This window comes from Columba livia, chromosome 13, assembly GCF_036013475.1.
Source record: "Columba livia isolate bColLiv1 breed racing homer chromosome 13, bColLiv1.pat.W.v2, whole genome shotgun sequence".
In the NCBI taxonomy this organism is placed as follows: Eukaryota; Metazoa; Chordata; class Aves; order Columbiformes; family Columbidae; genus Columba; species Columba livia.
Genome location: NC_088614.1, coordinates 7,093,327 through 7,110,732, shown reverse-complemented (window position 1 = coordinate 7,110,732; position 17,406 = coordinate 7,093,327). Strand labels below are relative to the sequence as shown.

At 46.4% G+C, this 17,406-nt stretch overlaps 1 protein-coding gene across 4 annotated transcripts in view; it reads right to left on the bottom strand.

The window, feature by feature from the left end:
* The window catches only part of KLHDC4 (kelch domain containing 4), a 31,954-nt gene that overhangs the window by 1,143 nt on the left and 13,405 nt on the right, over positions 1-17,406 (bottom strand). For all 4 annotated transcript variants that reach the window (XM_065028821.1, XM_005504729.3, XM_065028823.1 and 1 more), the window contains 5 exons: positions 11,376-11,468; positions 10,411-10,570; positions 4,361-4,442; positions 2,202-2,410; positions 506-905 (listed from right to left, as the gene is read on the bottom strand). In XM_065028821.1, the coding sequence (XP_064884893.1) occupies positions 506-905; positions 2,202-2,410; positions 4,361-4,442; positions 10,411-10,570; positions 11,376-11,431 (907 nt within the window). In that variant the 5' untranslated portion in view covers positions 11,432-11,468. The remainder of the gene's footprint in view (positions 1-505; positions 906-2,201; positions 2,411-4,360; positions 4,443-10,410; positions 10,571-11,375; positions 11,469-17,406) is intronic.

Genomic DNA, 17,406 nt, shown 5'->3' with positions numbered 1-17,406 from the left:
ACACACAGCACATTTAAAGTAAAAAGAGAGAAGCCCAGCTGATGGCAACATGCTGTGCAGCACCCAAGATCTGCCCTGAGAAGGGGTGGACAGGCAAGAGTGTCCCTGTCCTCTGCCAAGAGGCCAAGGGCAGCACAGCATGACACACAGGCCAGAATGTGTCACCAGTGACCAAAGACGCTCCGCTTACATGTCTTGGTTATCAAAGAAGACAGATCAGAGCTCACTCTCTACAGTGATCATAAAGCTCTGGAGCACACAGGTTTCTGCAGTGACGGTGACCATACCACACCACATTACACATACTCCCAAGCCTTTTTCTGTCCAGGAAAAAAAACAAAAACAAACCCCAAACCACTAACCAAAAGCTCATCAACACCCCCGACAAAGCTCCATACTTGTTGGTTTTTTTTTTTCTTCCTCTAAAATACAGCGCTGCTGGAAATCACATCCTGGGGGTTGCTACACCAAAGGCAGAGCGACAGATCCCACCATCAGAACTTACTTGGATCCATCTCCACTAGCACTTTCCATTCTTCCATCTTATGTAGGTCGATACTGTAGAGGTCACTGAGGGTGAACTGGCGATCGCCCACCTCAAACATTCCCCCGTACACATAGAGAACTCCGTGCTTCACCGCCAGCATGGCATTTGAACGGGGGCACGGCTCCACTTGCTGGCCCAAGGCTCCATCTTCCTCCTCCTCCTCCGACTCAGACCTCTCCTTCTCTGCTGCAGGCCCAGAGATCACCTGCTTGATCGTCATGACAGTCCCATCTTCTGCCACCACCTCTTTGACTATCTCCACTGGGCCCTGTGGACGTTGCTTCTCCACCTCATCTCCAGCACCCTCTGCCTCAGCTTGTCTGCCACGTCTTCGCTTCCTCTTCTCTGATTTCGGTCCCTGTTAATAGCAAGAAAGAACAGGGGACTGCGTGTGAATTGTGTGCCTCTAATAGCATGTACGTCAGTTAATACAAATACTATGGATGCTCCTGGGAGGTAGCGGGGAGAATTCAATTATTTTTCACTAGAATTGTAAGTCTCAAGCGATAGGCGCAACCTCCCGCTCAGTGTGAACTTCTACCAGCCATAAAACCAGGAGCAATGAAACTCCTGGAGAACCCACAGCACGGAATTGCTTCCTTTATTAATGGCAGTATGTGCTGAAGAGACACAAAACAGCTCTTTCACTCCCTGTCTTGCAGGTGCACAAACACACACAGAATCCACTAGTTTGTGACAGGAGCAAGGGAAAATAACCCACCATTTTGTGAAATCAAAACAATTATTGGGTGCTAAATTACAGTGCATTACCAGGAAACACTCCAGGTCTTCGAAAAGGCTGGAGAAGACTCAGCTAGGAAGGCAGAAGCAAACATCTGAGTGCAAGTTTGCTGTTATTATGTAATTGACTTCTCCTTCTTGAGAACAAAGCCAGAAACAGCGGGGGTGGAAAGAAGGAACTTCAACCATGTCATTTGCACCTCATTCCTCCACCTTGAGACCAGTTCATACAAAATCAAAGATCTGAGCTGAGGACCACATTTCTCAAGTTCTGATGAGCCAAGGTTAATATTTCATCTCTTCTAGTAGCTCATCAACACCAGAGAAAAGAGGGAGGGTTTTTGATCCCAACCAAAGATCTTCTCACAGTACCTTTTACTGAACTATCTCAGGTCAGACTTACACACCTGACCTGGAGCTGGCCTCCGGTAAAACACCATAAATATGCTTTCATGCTGCTTTGATTCACTTTGCATTGCAGAACAACAGGCACACACAGCCGGAGTCCTGGATGAGGGGCGTTCCCTGAACCCCACTCGCTTTGTGCCCCCAAACAAACAGTCTGCAGGAAGCAGGGCATGGAAATCAGGAGGAGCTGCGTGCTGGGGAAGGGAAGGAAAGGAGCTGCATAAAGTCACAGAATTCAGTCAGTCTGGTAGCAAAAACCTGCAAGAGTTGCACATCCCCAGCTTCATTTCTACAGCCTCTCCCTCTCTTGGCAACCAGTGGGTCACTGATCACAGCAGCAGCCACATCTGGTGGCTCAGCTTCTGGAGCACCCTGAGTTATTAGAAAAAGAGGTTTGCTCCACACCGTGAGAATGCCATACGAGGCAAAAAAAAGATCCAAAGGGCACATGTCAGATGATCGAGGAGAATGAACTGAATATATTTGTGTTATTTTTAAAACAAACCTTTAGCTGTCCAGGAAACCAGCGGTTCTTCCCGATGTCGTAGAAATAAATATCATTGAAGAAGTCCCCTTCAATGGTCTCCTCCTCCTCTTCATCGTGGACGCCACCAAACAGAAGGGAGCGGTTATTGGGACCAGTGGCCACGGAGAAGCCAGACCTGGGGGTAGGTTTCACTCCAGATGGGTTGAGCCGACTCCACACCCACTTGTCTGATAATGGAGAAAAGCAAATATGAGCATCAGCAAAGCAAAGTTCTGATCGTTTTCCTATCTTCCAAGGCCCTTGAGTTCACTAGCAAGTAACTCAACAACGCATCTTGGACACTCTTAGAATTGCACCTTCAGCAACAACAATCATCAAACCCACTTGTGTTTCCACTTCAATCAAGCAGGTATACACACATTCCTTCTACCCTTAAAAAGCTGTCGTGTCATCAATAAAATCAAACGCAGAGAGCGATCTTCAGGGTATGCTTTCTGGGGCAAGGAGCATCTTGAAAGGTGTGTACACCTTTACAGGAGGGTGGAGTCCACACCAGGACTGATTACAGCCTAAGAGAACTAAGGAAAGGAACCTCAGTTATCCCATGAGCTCACCCTCCACCAAATTCTCCCCACAGGTCCCTTCTACTACAGTATTTTATCTGCCAACTTGCACCACTGCCTTAATCCCAAGAACAAGTAGAGTTTGTTGTAAGGACCCAAACGCACTTTAAAAAAGGGCTCAGCAGCAGGAGAAGACGTGTGCTCTAAACCCACCACTTTTTCTCCGGTTCCTTGTATTCTGGATTTCCAGCAAACCCCTAAAATGCAGACTGGGAGAAACATGTGCACTGGTTAGGCACTGTGTTTCTGAAGGAACCACAATTTCAACAAGATAAACTATAAATAGGACGTAACGCAAGCAGGGTCTGGATCCAGACAATATATGTGACCAACTCTCCCCCTCAAATTCCATTTTAAGACTAAGTTTTAAATAAATCAGTCACAATTTTAACATTTTAGAAATTCAGCTCAAAAACCACTGTCCCATTCCCTAAGCCAAGGACAAAATACATTCCCTCCTGAGGAAAGTGATGGAATTCCTGTTTCTGGGGACATTAACATATAAAACAACCCATCAACCAAAACCCACTCCTGATAATATCCCTGCACCAGGTAATCTCATGAGGTCACAGCCCAGTCTTTTATCTTTAGAGTCTATAAATGAGCCACCACTACCAGAGTTTGTCAAAACAAGGATTTCCAGTGCAGAGAATTTTGAAATCCCAAAGCTTTTCTGTTGTGAAACAGAAAAGCAGTGATCAAAATGTCCCAGAGAACAGAAATTTCAAAATGTTGTTTTAATTCCCTCCCACACACAAACCAAAAAAAAATCCCTAAAATATCTTTTCATGTGGCTGTGCAGGCCAGAGCTTCTCACATAGTTACGCAAGGAGCCAAAGACCCTCCACTCCACCTCAGACTATTCCAGGACCAGCTGGGAGGTGTCAACACTGATGAAGCTGTGAGCCAGAAATTATTCTCTGATAAAATTTATAGCCCAACCTTTCTCCAGAGCTCTGCCAGTTCCTCCAACAAGTTTCTCAAGCAGCTCCTGTCCCCCAGTGTTTTGCTGTGCCAGAGCTACCATTTACCTTAGCGCTGAAATAGGGCTTTGCTCAGCAAAGCCGAAACGGCCTCATGTTTTTGGGCTGTAAATGGAGTGCGAGCAGGGAACAGAACCGCTGTGCAGCACAATGTGCTGCAGCAACAAGCACCTACATTTTCCTTTGCAGAGCGCAGCAGCAAGGAAATCTACCTGCATTTGTGGTGGCCCGTCCTTCTCCAGCACACAGAAATAAAATAAGAACATAATTCCCTCAACGTCCCCCTGCAGCTGCTGTTTCCTTCACCCCAGCCCCTTTCTTTTTAAGCTGAGTCACAGTACCTAAATGCACTCAGCTACTCCTGGGAAGAAAGAAATATTTAAAAAGCAATTCATCTGTTGTGTTTAGCCCCAAAGCAAACACCGGGGCATAGTGCTTTTCATTAAAAGGGAAATTTTGTTCTAGGCTTGAGGTTTTGGAGTCTGTTATTCAAAGGAAGAGAGAGGATTTGTGTTTGCAGTCCTGCAGCATCACTAGCAGCTCAGCCCTCCAAGCTGCAGTAGTCGCTCACCTTCCTCCTTGCCAGCACCTTCAGCCTTCAGCAGGAACATATCTGTATGCAGGGTGCCTTTGTCAACATCCTTCTTAATTCTCTGTAGAGAAGGGAAAGACAGAGATGCTCAGCAAAACAGTTTTAGTGGCCCAAAACACTGGAGGTCCAACCCTTCAATGCCTGGAAGGTAACTCACGCCAGGATGTGCCACTATGAACTCACCACCCCACAGATAAGCCTCATCGCAGCGTGAATCCGTACATTCCTGTGCTAAAAATGCAAATATTGCGACTAGGGCAAGGAGAAGCCGCACAGGTAGTCACACTGTGGTTCTGGAGCATCAGGCGGCTCACAAGCAGAGTTCAAAGCAGGAGTATTTATTGTGATGCGCCACAAGCAACTTCTGCCTGTGACAACCAGGCTGTGACACAGACCCTGCGACTTGTGGCCGCATCAAGACTGCAGGATGCAGTTTAAGAGCAGGAATTTTGGCACCCAGAGAAGGGAAATAAATTGTCGTAATAGATTAAAATGGATTGTTTTGCAGGAGGAGGGAAGGATGGGCAGCACCAAGGAAACAAGAGATGCACAGTCCTGCCTTCTACTCTGCCACAGAGAGTATCAGGTGCTCTCCAGGGACTAATTTAACACCTGTGCCTCTGCTCCTCCAGCTGTGAAAGGGAGCAGATTCCCACTCCAAAGCAGTACACAAGAACTTTCCGCAGGGCTTGTGAAGCTCTCTGGGATCCTGCCCTCGAATGCTGGGCAGAAGCTCAGAGTGTCTGTGCTGTATCGTTTCCAAGGCTCGAGTTTAAGTGCAGACCTGTGACTTGCATACAGACTTTCAGTCCCTGCCACCCCCACATCTCCAGCCCACGGCAGGAGCAGCAGAGGTGGCAGCTCGTGCTGTGCACCATGACTGCAGCTGCCAATTGTAGCATTCAGGGCCCCACAGAGCCTTGGGCAACAGCTTTTTCTCCTAAACAGAAACCCTACTTCCACCCCTACCAAAGGCAACAGCAAGACACCAGCAAGAGCAGAACCAAGCCTCAGCTGAGGCAATTAAATGTATCATTTTAAATGTGATTTTGCTCCCTCCACTGTCAGGCCCTGTACTCCAGTGCTCATAAGCAACATGCAGCATTTGAAAGCGGCACTATGCAGCACCACTGTAGGAAGTCTTTTAATAATGTCATTACCGACCCAGCCCTTCATGCAGAGCTCCTGATTCCCTGTAATTCCTCTCCTCCTGGGGGCAACAGCATTGCCGAGCTGTGTGACTGCTGCCAGAATGAGGCTGGGGCCCGGAGCAGAGCAACACAGTGCTGTCCTGGTCTTGCTGCAAATCTGCACCCAACCCTGTGCCTTGTGCTTGACAGGTTTTGTTACTGCAGAGGATGCTGTGTTGTTATTACATGGCCAAGTATCCAATTTGTATGAACAATACTCAATTCTTAGAAAGGCAGAAGAGAGAAAAGGGAAACAAAGTGTGTTTGAGGCATTGCACAACAATGCTGTAACCTGGATGATGCTGGAGAGCTTCAGAGAAGGCTAATAATGAAGGTCCAGAGGAAACAGCAGAACTCTGCTCGCAGTGCAGCAAGAGGGAAGTTTCAGTTAACTTAAGGGCCAGGCTCTGCCTGTAGTGCTATCTTGGGAAATCTGTTTGGGGCTGTGGCTCATGTATCTTCCTCCTCTCCACACACACCTAAAAGGTAGGGTCAATTTTGTCCTCAAATGCCAGATGGTGCACACATCTGTATGTGCAGGGGACACGCAGGAGCAGAGGAAGATGTGCGCTATCTGCACAGAAAGAGGGGAAAGATCAAACACTGAGAGAGCAGTTGGCTTCACTATCGTACAAGCCACGTAGAATAACTGCATTATTTTTCCCCTGAAAACCACATGGCTCCCTGTAGTAAACATGCTGCGTATGAAACATGACAAAGCTTCTTGGGCTGAGAAAACCCCCAATGAGGTAGAGTGGGAGTTATTTGTTGTCAAAGTGATGCCTGTTTTTCCCCAACTCACACTGGCTCAAAAGCAGACTTCATCACAGAGCAGCACATCGCTGCCACGGAGATCAATCCCCTCGCAAACAGGACACCGCTGCCCTGAGCAAACCGCTCCGTCTGGCACAAGAGGCTCCTCTTCCCCTCACTGTCCTTCTTGCCTTTAAATTCCAGGTGTTTGCTTTCAAGCACAAAATTGGCGCAGATATCCACAGCCTGTTGTTTGCATGTACAAGTACATTAGCAAGTTACAAGAGGCTTACAGGCATTAGCCGAAAAAAAACCCCTAGCTCCAGTGACAGACAGCGAGACAGTTTATCCCCCTTCAAAGAGGGAGGAAACTTAGGCATGGAGAGCTGGTCTTGAAAAGGGGAATCAGCACTCCTCGTGCATAACATGCTAAATGTGTCTGATTAAAGAGATCAATATTGGCTAAATACAACCAATTAGCAGAAGCCCTTAGCAGGCAGAGCTACAGAGGGTCCCACCAGACCTCGCAATCCAAGCAAACACTTCAGCCCCGCCGCAAGCAATCTCCCAGCTGGATCCAATGCAGCTTTGCAAAGCTCACCACTAAAAAAAAACCCACCCCAAAACCTAGAAAAAGAAACCCTGCATGTAATGCCAGCTCTCCCATGGCTCACAGGCTTCTTGCACCTGCAAGGTAGAGCAGCGTTCACCTCCAGCCGCTCCTGGCTGCATCTGCCATGCCACTCAGGCCCAATGCGCTCATGTTGCCTAGCAATAGAGAGCTTTCATTGTTTGACACAGCCCAAAACGCAGCTTGCTGCAGCAAGCCCCAGCCCCAGCATGAGAAACAGGTGAGCACATCTTTAAGATCAGAAGGAGAGCAAGTCTGAGCTGCTCGCGGGATTTTGAGGGACGTTCTAGGCAGAGCTGACAACCCCAACGACATCCCCATCCATAAGGGACTGTAGCAGTTGCCTTTGTCATTTTTAGGCTGAAGATGAAACACACAGACACCGTTGTGCTAAGAATCACGGATTTTGAAACACTGGGCATACTTTTGTCAATTTGCGCACTGACATCTCAAGTTAGTTGCACTCAGGGTTGTAAAGCTCCTTTGTCAACATTCGCATCGTGGTTGTTCCCCACCTGGTAAGCAAAATCTAGAGGCTGGCAGAGGCAAGGGCAGGTCTGGGTACCAAGGTTCTTGTCCTCGCTCTGTATAAAAGCACTGGAGTGACTTACACAAGTCACTTGGTCTTTTCTGACCATGAAAGAGATTTTCTTATTTGGGCCACACGAGAAGGGAATTCAGCAACATGGCCTGGAGTGAGAGACATGACTGAAAACTGACCCTCCATGCTCAGTTCTGCAATCGAAGCAGGGACCAGATCTCTGCTTCTGCCTCCTGCTGATGAGGCTGAGGAAGGGCAGATCAATCACCCGATCAGAGGAACATCCCTGGCGGCAAGCTGCCAGTGCTGCTCACGCTTTGAGACCCAACAGCCAGCTGGGTACAAAGATGCTTACAATTCCACCTAGAACCATGAATCTCCTGGGCTTACATCTCTTTTTGCCCTACATCACACCGCAGAGCTTTTTCGGTACAGACCTTCAAAGCAGATTTAGAAGGGTAAGGGGACCACAGGATATAATGCATCAGAACTGCCCATCGCAGGAAAGCAGCCTCACACATCACAAGTCTCCTCCAGCAATGTGACAGCTGATACTAAAACAGAGGAGCTATTATGATCTCCATTCCTCTTCCATCCAAACCAATTAACGCTACATACATCCCTGGTAGCAGCTCTGGCCTCAGGAGGGATCCACACCTTTTTTTTACTTTACAACACATGTGAAACTTAGTCCTGTCTCTTATTTGAAAAGAAATCCCTACATGACATGGTGGAGGGTGCTTTGCTTGGACACCTGCCTGGTTTCATAAGCAAAAATGTCTTTGTGTGCCCAAAAAGGTCTTCATAGCAATACTGAATGCAGCACCTGCCTATCTAACTGGAGACAAGGATCAGGTCCTCTCCTGTGCCTCCAATTAAGTATCATTTCCTCCACCTTCCACCTCTTATTTCTCCCACAAGTACCACAGCCAATGACTCTGGGAGGAGTACACAAGCCAAACACAGTCTCATCACTTCAGAGCAAACCCAGAGAGACTCAGCTCCAAGATCAGCTGTAAGGAAAGATTTAAGGAGAATTAACTAGCCACACATTAATGAAGTTGTGTTTCTCCTAGAGGGTCTAAATCTTGCTGAATTAAATTTTCAGGAGCACACTAAAGGTTTCTTTCTTTTGCATCTCAAGCAAGCTGCAGTGAAAATTGTGTCTGGTGCTCTGGTGGGTTTGTAGCTCAGCTGCACCATTCCTGCCTGAAAGTTCACCTGTGCTGCAGTAGACACAAGCAAAGTCTCTGTTAGGAACGGCACATCACATCAGAGAGCAGCAGCCTCAGCTCTCTGTATCACAAAGGAAGCAGATTCATAATAGGAGTGGTTGTCTTAATCTGAAAAGCTGTTCTCCAAACTGGAGAGAACTGCACCCAGCTCTGATCCTTCCTCAGTGTCCTGCACAAAGGCTGAGGGCAGCTTTGCATTTCCCCATCCATTCCACTTCATTTTTATTAGCTCAAAACAACCTGGAGCAGTGTGATAGGGCCCGCTCCCGCAGAGTGCAACTGCAAACATGCAGCAACTTTCATATTTCCATGGTGCTCAGTGTGCACGTAAAACCCAGGGGCTTCCAGTAGTTATGAGAGATCTACATCTAGCACAGTAGGCAGCTCGTGCTTCCTTCCCAGCCTCCAGAGTGAGCAAACAGGACAGAGAAAGGAAGAGGACAAAGCCCTTTCGGGTAGAAAATGCCTCTGCATTGTTACTGCTATTTAATCAAATGCATATCTGAGGAGATAGAGCCCTAAGTGCAGGCCGTGAGGAGGCACAAATGCTTCTAAATATACAGACTGACTATCTTTTCTTCCCTTTCCCTGCTTTTCTTCTTTGTTCATTTATTCACATCAGAAGAACAAGGCGTCCTCCTCCCCCAGCGCCGCACTGCTGGAAGCGATGCCTTTCCACCGAGACAGCAGCAGCAGGATCCGGGTCTTCTGTCTGCATTCGCAACATTAAAAGCTTTTGCAGGAGCCTTTTGCTCAATGAAATATTTACTTCCTCCCGCCCGGCACGGAGAGAGGGATACTTGGTCGATGAGGACATATGGTCTAAAGGGCTATCCAGTATAAATTACCATGATTAACAAAGCAAGAAGCAGAGCAGAGGAAGCCTGGTGCTCATCAAAAGTCTTCTTTGGCTTATTGAGTTTGCTAACTAGTGCTGCTCCCTTAACCCTTTCACTGATGCAAGAAAATATGTCGCCTGGCAGCTGCTGCTTTTAACCTGCAAGTGCCAGAACACGGATGAGTACTGCCCGAGAACACTTTAAGCTGGCAGTAAAATTGCCATTTATCCCACTTATTTATTCTCCTACCTCTGTGATATCACCTCTTCTAGTGGATCAGATCAGAAGGGAAAACACAAAATTCATTTTAACCAAGATAAGCTCCACGATCAGCACACAGTGGCATAAGAAAGGCACAATTAGAAGACAAGCTGCCTCTTTTGGCAGCAGTACTGATTCACAGCAGCCTGAACCACTCTGTGTACGAACAATCCAAGGGCACAACCGCACATTTACTCCAAGCTGGCACAACCACAGGATAACACACGCTCTTGTTACCAGTGGTTTTTGGACATCTGGCGGGTGCCTGACGTGCAGACACATCGTCAGCTGGAGCAGCGGGCAGTTATGTGATGAGATCACTACATGTGGCGCTGGAGACAAGGCTTGTGATTCGAGCAGAGGCAAGCAGCAGTTCAGAGATCTCCATTTTGCTCTTTCCAAGCACTCAAAACACAGGACTCCACAGCCAACATAGGTCAAGACCGTCAAATTGGCCCCATTCAGGCAACTTGAGTTTGTCATATTTTAGTTTTCACTTTAGTCCCTTAGTTCTTCTATCAACTATTCTGTTGAGCATCCAGGAAATACTGCACTGGCTTATCACAAAGTCTCTCCTACCTGTTTGGAGTAGCCCCCATAGATGATGACGCTGCCCTCAGGAGTAGCAGCCATTTGACAGCCGGATCTTGGAGCAGGCCCGATCCCCAATGGTGCCAGCTTGCTCCAGGTGAAAGAGTCCAGATTGAAGGCGTACACATCGTTGTAATAGATGTAATCCCTAGGGAGAGCAAATTGGCACAACACAGGCTTTTGTAACGGTCATCACTTAGGACAGGACAAAACATAATTTCAGGAAGATCACCAGGACCTCGTTCAACTCCTTGCATTCACGGTTTTTCTCCTGCCATAGTCGCAGCAACGTACAGAAGATTTGTTTGGGTGAAGGTTACTACTTCATTGCAACAATTTGCATTTGACAAAGCTCCTTTAAGCAAGACCTCTCTGGGTTCTTTTATCTACGTCACTCCTGACAAAGGTTTCATCAAGTCTATCTATTTAACCCAATCCAAGGTAACTCAAACTAGAACACAAAAGATGAAAACAGATTAGAACTATGTCTGTCTAGAGGGTGGGAATTAAAATATACATAAACCCCTGTTCTGTTTCTACTAGGCAACTTGCATACTGTAGCTGTGACCTCACGTAGTATGTGAGAGCCTACTAGAGATGTTTCTAGGAAGACAAGGCTCTCCAACAAGATTCATGAGGCCAAAAGTGATGTACTGAGCTTTAGCTACAAGGATGAGTAGCTACTTCAGTGATAAGTGGTACAATGGTTTCTCAAACACTTCAAGACTTTAAATCAAGATCACTTGTCTTTCTAACATAAAAGTCTAGTTCAGTAATAGTACTGCTGAGGATAACCCACTAAAGCCCAGCTTCTGTTACTGGTGAAATTCTGGTTTGAGTGGGGTTTTTTTTTGTTTGTTGTTGGTTGTTTTTTTTTTTTTTTTCTTTGGCGGGGTCGGGGGTTGGTTGGTTGGTTGTTTTCAGAGGATTCTGTACCACCGGCAGTAACCCACCTCGCACTTTCATGGAAACCTCCAAAGATGATTAGCTGTCTTTTGCAAGCAACCATTCGATGTCCACTTCGTCCAGAGGGGCCTCCTGATGCCCTGAAATGCAAAAAAATTCCACTTATCAGCAAAATTCCCTTTCCTGTTAGTGTGTCAGTCCATTTTTATTGAAGTCACTGGCAGCTGGGCTGGTTGAGTTCAGCTTCTGTTCTCCTGGAATGGGAAACCACGGGGAACTTCACTGCCTTTTTATCCAGAAGAGTACATGTGCTCTTCCTAAAACTCTTGGCATTTGCAACACCAGGCACTTTGCAGTAACTATTTTATTCCTAGTGATAGGCCATCTCATCTCTAACAAGACCCAAAGTCTTGAAGCCTTTTCTGCTATGACTCAGGAACTAATTTTTATGGAGAGTTTAATGAATAGCAGTTAACTCCCACAATTGCAAGAAAGGCCCTCGAGACAGAGGTGTTTTCTCCAAGTACCAAATAAAAGCCAGAGACTAGTTCTGACATCCACTCTCCTTTAACATCTTAGCAAATCACATACCCATAATGTGTTCACTCACCTACCTCCCGTTAAAATATAACATCCAACTAGAGAGAAGACTTTCTAAACTACTTATATTTCCTCAAGAGCAAAGACACTGCAGCAAAACAAGTCATTGTTATTATACACATTAAAAAGCAGCTACACTTCCCTGTTCTGCTCTTTGAAGCCTTCCCGACCTTTCAGCTAAACCTGCCACTTCCATTTCCAAGAACACACAGCAACAGCCCATCTGGCACGTCCAAAAGCTTCACGCGAAGCCGGGCAGCTGGCAGCGACATTCCTGAGAGGCAACCAAGATGCACCTTCCTTCATCTGCACCCACAGACACAGAGGAAACAAAAACAACTTCAAGTACTCTTGAAACAAAAGCAACTTCATGACAAAGCGCAGAGAAAACAGGGTTTGCTTTGTGTGTTCTCTGCCCCCATAGATTAATCAATCGCATTTTCACTCTCACTGAGGAGTCCCCCAAAGCACCACTGAACCCAGGGGGTTCCTCAAATCGGCAGCGTGTGAAGTGGTTGTAGAATCAGGGCCTAAATAAACAAGAAACCTGCTCATTGTTGAAAACTACAGCAAAACCTAAAGCCACAACCCCACTGCTGGGACTGAACTGGCAGCAGGGAGCTGCGAAGAGCGGTGAGAGATTTCTGTGGAGAGAGAAAATGAGGGCCCTTACTCACCATCAAAAATGACAATCTCACACCAGTCATAATGAAAAACTCCAAGCAGAACAGCAGCGTTTGGGTAAGACTGAATTGATATTGATTGCTCGGACTTTTTATTCTAACAGAGAGTGGCATTTTCTAGGTATTTACTGGATTTTTAAGTATCATCCTGCAGAGTAGCACCTCTAGTATTAATTTCATCAAGATCTGAAATCATTATTTTCTCTTCTGTAACAAATCTCCCACGTTATTATTCCAGAGGATGGCACCTGTTTAAATCTTTTTTTTTTTTAAAAAGGGAAAGAAGGAATTAAAAAAAAAAAATTAAAATCAACCTTAACAATAAAATCCTGTTCTCAGATTCTCAGAGAATATCTTCTGCCTTGCTTCTCTAACAGGCTTCCTCCAAGTCAAAAATTAATTCTGAACAATAAAAAGTTTATTCATCGATGTGTTTTAATAAACAAGTTCCCACAAGTGTACAATTCACTCAAAGCCACAAACAAAACCATCCTGTCTGGGGCCTGATCTGAATTCAGAGAAGTCTCACTGGCACCAGCACCACTTGCTGTCAGTCATGAGGCTCTTCTCCCCTTTCTTTAAACTAGAGACACAAACTGCAAGAACAGACGCTGAAATGTGGTTCCAGGAGGCTTCATCCTGCACAGTATTATATCACTGCATTACACATTGATGAAATCAGCTACAAAGAAAGTTTATAGCTTTTGATGTAAGGACAGGCCCTCCTAAACTTGCAACAATCACCCCTACAAAGTATTTTAAGATCATTCATACAGCCAAGGTCCTTCGTCCCCAGTCTCCAAACACATCAGTGGAAAAACCAAAGGGCACAGAGTCAATTAGGACAGGCAGTAACGAACAACCAAGCTGCCGCTCCACAAGGTCCTTGCTGCAGCTCCAAGACTCACTTCCCAAATGTCAACCGTCTCCTTTTACCTGTATCGGTGCTTGTGGGCCAAAACAAGCATTTTGGAAAGGGTTTCACAGACTTCACGATTAAGACTCTGCTCATGGGGTTGACACCAGAAAGCAGACATGTGGGAGGGAGCTGTAAATTCTCCAGACTTTTTTTAAAAATAGATTAAAAGATAAGTCTGGATAAGGACTGGCTCTACACATGCACAGCATGAGGCTGATCAGAACTGCTCCATAAGGAATTTGCTTTTACTTGTGGAGTTAGTTTGGGACTTACAGTAACAGAACTGATCCAAATTCAGCCCCCAGATTCAAGAATTAAATACAGTGGCTACAGACTGCACACGTGAGTTACCTTTTAATTCATTCCTTCACCCAGGGGATGCTCAGATGAAGCCTGGAACATTTCCACAATAATAAAAGTGATGATGCATAGAACATCCCATGAAAGGGGCATTTCAGGACAAAGCACTTTTAACCTCCAGTACCTGAGGTAGCTGAAGCCCAGGACTTCAGGCTTACATCTTACACCTTACACTTGTGAGTGCAAACAAATGTTTTGTGCAGCAACACACACACACACGCACCCTGTGTTTGTATACTCAGTCAGGAATACACAAGTGAACACGCAATTGCCACAAGGCACAAAATCCTCAAATCAAATCCCTCGCAAAGTCAAGCAACAGTTGTACATTTGGATCTACCAGAGAACACGCTCACAGGGCTCACTTCTGAGCTGACAAAGGAAGCCTGCTCAACAGTACACCAAATATGCTTATTTTTTCTTTTAACACCAGTGCACCTTTCTACCTTGTGTTGGAGGATGTGATCTTTCTGGTGACAGCATGTGAGCAAAAAGAGCAGTCAATGAGAAACAAACCTGTGCTGAAATGCACCCTGCACTGCACTGACTGCTCCAGTTCTCTCTGTAAACTGCATTAAACATACGCTGAAACGCTGCCCTGAAATATTTATGGCACCACATCTCACAAAATTGTTATGGGAAGTATCATTAACATTCCAGTATTGGAAGGGAGCTACAGAGGCTCAAAAATAAGAGAAAGAACTACACAGAGGAGGGATCTGCCAATTCCCAAGCATAACCCCGAAGCGTGATGCTCCCTGTCTCCCTTTGAGGAGTGCACTGGGCCACACAGAACTGAATTAGAATCTTCTCTCCAGGAAGGAATGAGGCAATTAGCTTAAAATATTGCTTAGCTCTAAGGCAGAGCGACAAACAGTTCGTGCACTGTGACAACCTTGTGCCTCACACACATGATAAGGTGGTAGCAATAAGTCAAAGTCAGTTGCTGGCAAGTCTTGTAATGGGTTGGGATTTGTTGTGTTCAGGCCACCTTTGTGCATGCAAAATTCAAGTAAATATAGGTAAATATAGCAAATTTTAACTGTCAAGCAGACTGGCACCAGTGTGGTCTGTGCTACAAGATAATGGAGAACAGCTTCTCCAGCAGCCTTTGCAGACACAGCACAGGGTGAGCTATTTGAGGTTCTCTCTTCCAAAGCGTTTTACAGACAAGGCTCTTAGGGCACCAAGATGGTCTGTGGCATGAACTGTAGGCCACGAAACACACCTAACTGTCTGAAATCTAAGCTGTGGGGCTGGAATAACTAGATTTCCTAGAACTGCAACCTCAGATCACAGCAGGGTCATCTTAGCTATTCAAGACACACAAACCAATACATTCAAACCCACCTCAAACAGGGCACATATGATTCTTCCTACATGAAACACAAACTTTGTCTCTCTTGTTCAGACATTTCATGAAGAATAAATATATTACTGTATTATTTGCACTAAAACAATGTCTTCCAAACCCAACTGAGCTTACTCAATACCAGTCTGCACCCCAAATGTCTATCACCAGGCATTTATTCAGGCAACACTGCTCGCACATGGGACACATGGAATCATTGCTTGGCCTGTTACTGTACCAGGTCTGGTGCCTCACCAGGACTCAACAAACCTACACAATCTGCCCTTTCCATTCAGTCTTCCCCAACATGTTCACCCTCTCAATACCACCAGCCCCTAGGCTGACCCCACTGCCACCAGTCACCCCAGCTAGTCAACGGCAACCCAAAACAAGCAAGTGCTTGGCCTAAGACATGAGAAACCCACGTGGAAAAATTACAGCAGCAACGGGGTTCCCTGGCCAGAAAAACAAAATGCTGAAGGAAGTGAAATGCAGCACGTGTTATGGTCATAATTTTAAAAGAAGTAAGGAAAAAATCCCTCATACAACTCAACAATCATCTCTGCCCTTTCCTCTTCCCCTTGCCAAGCAGACTGTAATCAAGATGCCATATGGAAAAGCAAAGAGGCAGCAGAAACTTGATTTTCACACTCAGTCAGGTTAGCATTAAAACAAAGACATCCTCTCCCAGCCTCCTCCGCCAGATGCCTCATTAATGCAGCTCTTGGAGCTCTGCCCAAGGATGGGGAGGAGATGCACTTTGTTTTATTTGCGCACTGGGACCAGGGCACAGGCATTTTCAAAATTCCAGCAAGGCTGAAAGGCAGACGTCCACCCAAACACATCAGGAAGCTCAGATGGAGTAGGTCCTGCATGGAGCAGAGAGAGAGAAAAGATCATCTATCCAGGGCACTTTCACCCATGGAATTTATGATGCTCACTTAGAAAACGTCTGTCTTTTTATGTATTGAGAAACAATCAAGTACCAATGTCTCCAAATGCATCCTCCCACTGTGGCATGGCAGCCAAGGTGACCTGTGACAGCCAGTACCCGGCCATGGGTGGCTACGGGTGGCCTGGAGAGCGTGGTCCCCAGAACCTGCTCCCCAGGTGAGACCAGGAGCCCACCCTGCCCAGCTGGCTCCTCACTAACCATGTCAACCCACCACAACAACATCTCTTGCCGTGGTCTGAGTCCACTTGGGGCCTGGGACTGCTGGGGGAATCCTACAACTCGCAGCACGTGCAAACTTCATGCTCAGCTCCAGGGAGGGAACAGGCGCTTTTGCAGTGTTAAGTTACATCCAGCATCCCCGAGGCTGCTCTCCCACACAGGGTAATGCACAGGATGAGTAGATCTTCCTAACTACCTCGTTTCCTTCCTCTTCCCAGGCAGGTCAGGTACTGCAGCATTTGTTTGGTGAGCAAAAAACCCTAAATCAGCTCTACAGCAACGCATCTGCAAACCCACGAGAGAGCAATTTGCGCCATCAGTGGTGGAGCTAACGAAGCCTCATCTGGATTCTCTGATGGCTCACAAAAAACAATCTCCCGCCCTCGCTCTCCCTGCAGCTGGGTATTAACACTGCTCTCCGGTGAGGATTTTTTCCACCAAGAGTTTGTCTGAAATGTCAACCTTTTCTCTCAGCAGGGACTCTATGGCGAGCATCACTTCGTCCCCCACGCCTGCTCACATGAAACCCGTAAGGATGCAACACGCTTGAGTTCATCCCCTTTCTTTGGCTGAGGCTGAGCAAGGGATTCAGAAGTTATTTTGGGGAGCTGGGAGGGGTACAGTCACAGTTTACGTCAGCTTCTGCCTAACAACAATAGGCAGATCAGCCTGCACAGTGACAGGTCTTTTTAATCCTTGCACCTCTTAAAGAGCCCTCCATCATTTTGGAGGTTTTCTCTCACCCCCACTTCTCAAAGACAAGCCGGGCACTCTAGAATAAACCTGGCTTTCTGGAACAAATGACAGGTCTGGAGCCAAGAGACACACTGATGGACAAGAACCAGTTGCTTACAAATCGAACGGTTTTCCCTCAGCATCCCAGAGCTACTCAAAAGCACGATCCCCGGATTCTCACAGAGCAGTTGGCTGCTGGGATCCTTTTAAGCCAGACTGTTTTGGACTTCTTTGCATTTTTGCACTTCGGCTCTGT